Genomic DNA, 5,391 nt, shown 5'->3' on the forward strand with positions numbered 1-5,391 from the left:
TGATCCAATCTTCCAACTTTCAAAATTGCATACCTCACCAAGAGAATGAGCCTCCTATAAATAGAGCAAACGAGAAGTGAAAAATAACTTGATAAGTTTTACTAAATAGCCGTGCTAAACCAAAGCTTCAAATTTAAAGTCAATTCAAAATGATAAACAACTCATCATTAATTATTCATTCGACTAATGAAATAATGAAAGCAAAATTTCGTATACTCAAATAAACAATTAAGTTTCCCGTGATGAATCATTTTGTAAAAGATGCACATAAGCACCAAAATATTCAATATAAATTGACTAAGTTCAACAAACTGTAGAAATACTGAAAAATAACCAATCACGGAAAACAATAAGAAAAAGCAGCAGCAGCTCTGGCACCAGCGCATTTGCCAACCCTCTTCCTTTTTGCCAAAATGCCAGATCAGCTCTCTCCTATCATCAATTTGACGATTCTAAGGGTTTAGATCGACAGTACGTTTATCTGCTGTTAAATACTGTAACATGAGACAAAAAGTAAACTAAATGTATCACACCGTCCATCCAAACCGTCTTAAATCAAATCAGCAAGCAGAGCTTTGCAGGTATGTAAGCGTTGAATCTCAATGTTGATAGTATTAATTTGTTCTTCAAAATACCCAGCACTCTGCGTAATATTCGGTCATTCTTCTGTTAGAAGAAAAGGTGGAATGAGTGCATCAGGAACAACATCGTCGACCCGACTAGCCTTAAACATCCTGCTTGAAATCCTTGAAGTCCTCGGTTACCACATTGTTCTTTAATTCAGAGTATCAAAATGTATTAAATTATCTTTGAAATCTAAGAGTGTTGACTTGAGTTAGATTAGCAAGTAATGGCTAAACTGGATCGAAATTTCTTTGTGCGACTCAATCTTAGCTTGAATATGATGGTACAAATAACCCATAACATAAATTAATTTGATTACTACATTGTCATTGATATACATCCAATTTATTTCATGGCCTTTTTTTAATCACAAATTATGAGCTCCTAATCCACACAATGAAGACATGTTAGAAACACCATCTAAGTTAGCCCATGGGAAATATGGAGGACTTATTTCGCAAAGTGAAAATGTTTGTTACAGTAGTCGTCTTCGAAAGTTATGGGTGGTGCCTTGGTAGGTACGAACCAGCAAACCTACTCCTAATCCGATTCCCACACAGATGCTTAGACCGATTCCGACACCTACCCTCACACCGGCATTGAACCACGACAGCTCCCCATCTTCCCCCTCAAAATAGTCCAACCCTGAATACAGATACCTGTGTTCTTCACTTTCTGACTTGTGATTCAAGTAATCCAGCATCTGTAAAAACATGAGACAAAGAAATCAAAAGCTATGTATGTTGTATTACCATAGTTATGATTTAAATATATGGAACACATCAATATGGTTGGCGCTTGCAAAGTCAACACCCAAGAAAAAAGGTTCCAGTCCGGGAATGAAGAAAGGGGTTGCAAAGGCTTGATTCGAACTGTAAGATCAATTGGATTAAATGTCGGCTTCAAAAGTAGATAAGACATAACAGCTCCAACATAGAGATGATGGTTGAGTTACTGAATATCATACTAGCATCCAAGTAATAAATAAGCTGGTATATGTTAATGCAAACTTGCAAAGAGCTCAATCAAGGAAACTACATTCCAAGTCATTTGTGGTAGGTTTCTAATTATTACTACTCCGAGATGTTTGAGGTTCAGAAGGGATACCCCAAAGAAACAAGACAATACAGCAGAACAATTTCTACCCAAACCTTTAATAAAACGAAACTGCAGAATAAACTTTTAATGATATTGACCTCAACATGATATTCAGGCTTTCTCAATTCGTTCCAAGGCAAGTATCACACAAACATACCCATCTAACAAAACAGAATGTTTGGGTATTATCTGATCTGTACAAAGGATTGCTGACATGGAAATGAGATAAATGCATGCAGCTGTCCCAGAACGGTATTAGTGTAAACAATGTCTTTCAGCAGCGTAGTCCAAGTATCACATTTTGAATTAAAAGTATGTATCATACATATCATCTGCCAACTTAAAGGTATGATTGATTCCTAGGAACGAGTTCAATCAGACAATGAAAATTTAGGGCATCATGAATGGTCTTTTTATAAATTGGGAGGACAACATGTCAGATGAGTAGCTAAGGGAAAACCAGACAGATTTTAACAAATACCTGAAAAGGGATGGCTTCTTTCTGATCTTCAGTTGCATCGTGCTCCGGTATCGAATCTAGTATCCCTTTCATTTGTTTCTTCCGTAAACTAGGCTGTAAAGTTCTAGTTAATATAATTGGATAGCCTAAAAATGACCCTGCAACATAGACCTCAACTGTAGGTGAAGTTGAACTTGGACTGTGAAATTGTTTGGTCTTGAGAAAACCAGTGCCTGTAGTTATAACTGATTCACAGTTCATGCTCCACATCGGGCCACTTCCTTTTGACTCTTTGGTGCAACCATTTCTATCACACAACTCTAAAACCCCATATAGAAGAAGAGTATCCTTATTAAAAACCTCGAACTTCATGCTTCCTGTCAGCCTTATGCTATCCGTGCTCACAAAAGTGGCTTCTTCCGATTTTTTGTCTAGCCTATCCCTTCTAAGAAGGGTTGATGGGCCATCAGAATAGATGCCGGTTCTAACACCGTTTACTTCAAGAAGTGTATCAGGATTCAAAGGAACATGGTTTAGAGTAAGGTGCATAGGAGTTGATTCATCAGTTTCACACTTGCTTACTCTGACATAGAAAACTCTTAAATCTAGCCATCGTAATGATCCCTTAGAGAATGATTGGTAAGGAGACTTAGGAGAGTGCCTCATAAGCATGTGATCATTACTAGTCGGTCCATTTCCATTAGATGATTCATAAACCCTCTCCATAATCACAAAGAATTTAGTACCCCTTGGTAAAACCTTTCCACCTTGATCGAGTTGATAACTTGTTAAAGTCCATACAAGTAAGAGACCAATCCAGCAAGAAAAACCTGCAGGAATGCGAACAAGGTGAAACCAATGTAATTTCATGCAATTGACAATGAAAAACCCAGAAGAGCAGAAAGCAAATAACAGAGAGTGGTGGGGTTTAAATTTTCTATTGAAAACCACTCAACTCAAAGCCAGGACATAAGAAATTGAAAGATGAAACTAAAGAACAAAACATGAGACCTCTCAAGAAGGAAATAGAAAAAGGGAGAAATGAAGCCATCAAGTTAAAAAGAACATACAGATGAAATTTGTTTATTTTCTGCAGCAATTGAACTGAGAAACAAGCAGCAATTCAAGCAGTGGCAGAGGCAAATATAAGTGCAGCTCCTACCAAACTAGAAGTAGAAGGGAAAGAAGAAAGATAAAAGAAGAGATAAGAATATGGGTAAATAAGGAAAAAAATTCCAAAAGTTCCAAAGTGTTTTTAATCCTAAAAAGGAATATTGACGTAAAAAGCAAAATGAAAAGACATCATTTTGTCGAGTGGTATGTTTGGTCTGGAAAAAACAATATTAGGTATATACCAAAAAGAAAAGGCATCCAAGATAAAGCTTAAATTCCAATTCCAGAATTAAACAAAATCTTTATCATGGACTAAGATAACAAAGCATCATTCTAATCACCTGAGCAAATTTTTACAAGCACTCTTAAATATTTGGTTCGAAAACGTTTTCATAGGAGATTATAATGAGTCCTCCAATTCTTCCATTCAGCTCACCAAAGATAACATCAAAGCTATCATCATGGTAATATCTTAACACCTACATATACATATAAACACACAAACATAGAGATAGAACAATGACTTGAATCCCACTAGTTCTGATCCGATTACTAATTATATATTCAAACTATCGGTGTTCATTAATCAGGTCTTTCTCGTTAATTTAACTATTAAATGATACGTCATATCTTATACGACATAATCTAAAATAAAAAATTTAAGGTGCTAACATGGAATGTTTGTCCTCTGCATCAATTTGGATTAGAGTTCAATGAAGATTAAATTAGAGCAAATAAATTGGATCATAGCAGAGAAAAATAACAAAAGCAAGAATACAAAAATCCCCCCACACATATCAAACAAACGTTTTTCCTGAGGGCACGTCAAGTTAACAGACAAAAGAAGACCCATCTGTCTATCCCTCCCTCCCTTACATTGTTACATACATTTAATGCCATAACCATCATCCATGTATGACGTGATGTATCTCATTACCACAGTAACATCATTTATATCCGAAAACCCGTAATTATATCCCCCAAAAAAACCCGAAAGCTCGAACGACAATAAACGATGATCTGAACCCAGAAAAAGAAAAACACCCAACTTTGTTCTTGAACTTCAAAAAGCCTAAAACGATTGCATTTTCTTAAAAGTAATCAGAACCCGAACTCAATCCGATTACTAAAAACCCGATTCGAGAAAAAAATCTGAACCAGCCTCAATCAAATCATTCGTTAACACAGAGACAAAACTCACCTCGATCTTCTTTGTGGCGTAACGTTATCCGAAAGCAATCGAATCTTGGCGTCTACCTGGAGTCCAAACAGCAGCAAAAATATAGAACAAAATTAATAACACACTACAATCAGTGAAAATTACCAAGAACAAAGAACAACCCAAGGGCACAAATTCAGCAAACAAAACTGGGTTGTTCTCGTTTTTCTTTCATTTTCCCTAGAATTATAAATTTCTTTTAGATAATATTATTTTTTTTCAAAATTCTTAAGTGTGGGGTCAAAACGTATCAGACATTCTACAGATCCTTATCCTAGAAAGAGAAAAAAAGGCTCACTTAGCCTATGTGTTGAAAAAAAAAAAGCTTCTCTTCAATAATAATCGATTTGTTTTTTATTTTTCCTCCATGGAAGTTTTGCCGGAGAGGAAATTAACGGGTCTAGTCTACTCCAACTACTTTGTTAATGATATTGACATATTGTCGCTTCTATTTGCATAGTTGTTATTTGATAGATTATAGATATTTCCTTTCTTAATCACTTCTTTTTTTCTCCCACTTGATTTTTTTCAATCTTCATTTTCCTTTGGTCAGCAAAGAAAATTTGTTGAGATTGAATTTTCCTTCGAGGGTTAATTCTATCAGACCCCACGAAACTATGACCTATATTTAATGTAGTCTCTAAACTTTAAAACGTTTTAATTGAATCCTTAATTACCATCAATCAAATCCTTTGGTTAGCCTAATTGTCAACTTCGAGCGTATTTAAAATATACAGATCAAATTTAAGTATGTCTATATTATTATTACATTGACAATTTGTGTCTATGGTGTTACTGTCATTAAAATTTTAATGAGTACTATTTATGTTTTACAACATATAGTGATAATTATTCGATTGTTTAAAAATTAATTAAG

At 35.1% G+C, this 5,391-nt stretch overlaps 1 protein-coding gene across 3 annotated transcripts; it reads right to left on the reverse strand.

The window, feature by feature from the left end:
- Nucleotides 1-890: 890 nt before the first annotated feature.
- LOC108461224 (uncharacterized protein At1g01500-like) lies at nt 891-5,061 on the reverse strand. 3 transcript variants are annotated; one of them, XM_053024748.1, is made up of 4 exons: nt 4,813-5,061; nt 4,497-4,552; nt 2,204-3,012; nt 891-1,327 (listed from the first exon to the last, which is right to left on the reverse strand). In XM_053024748.1, the coding sequence occupies exons 3-4, from the start codon at nt 2,906-2,908 to the stop codon at nt 1,100-1,102; spliced, it is 933 nt and encodes a 310-aa protein (XP_052880708.1). In that variant the 5' UTR covers nt 2,909-3,012; nt 4,497-4,552; nt 4,813-5,061; the 3' UTR covers nt 891-1,099. The 3 variants fall into 3 exon arrangements, with proteins under 3 accessions (XP_052880708.1, XP_052880707.1, XP_017616468.1); XM_053024747.1 differs by lacking the exons at nt 4,497-4,552; nt 4,813-5,061 and adding an exon at nt 3,194-3,433; XM_017760979.2 differs by lacking the exons at nt 4,497-4,552; nt 4,813-5,061 and adding an exon at nt 3,253-3,431.
- Nucleotides 5,062-5,391: the final 330 nt, after the last annotated feature.

This window comes from Gossypium arboreum, chromosome 13 (genome assembly GCF_025698485.1).
Source record: "Gossypium arboreum isolate Shixiya-1 chromosome 13, ASM2569848v2, whole genome shotgun sequence".
Lineage (NCBI taxonomy): Eukaryota > Viridiplantae > Streptophyta > Magnoliopsida > Malvales > Malvaceae > Gossypium > Gossypium arboreum.

Excerpts from the sequence above, each read along its gene's own strand:
- LOC108461224 (XM_053024747.1), bottom strand. The coding sequence starts at position 3,233 with ATGGCTTCATTTCTCCCTTTTTCTATTTCCTTCTTGAGAG. Across the intron at positions 3,013-3,193 it reads TTCTATTTCCTTCTTGAGAG|GTTTTTCTTGCTGGATTGGT; the intron begins GTCTCATGTTTT and ends GCATTCCTGCAG. Across the intron at positions 1,328-2,203 it reads AAGAAGCCATCCCTTTTCAG|ATGCTGGATTACTTGAATCA; the intron begins GTATTTGTTAAA and ends ATGTTTTTACAG.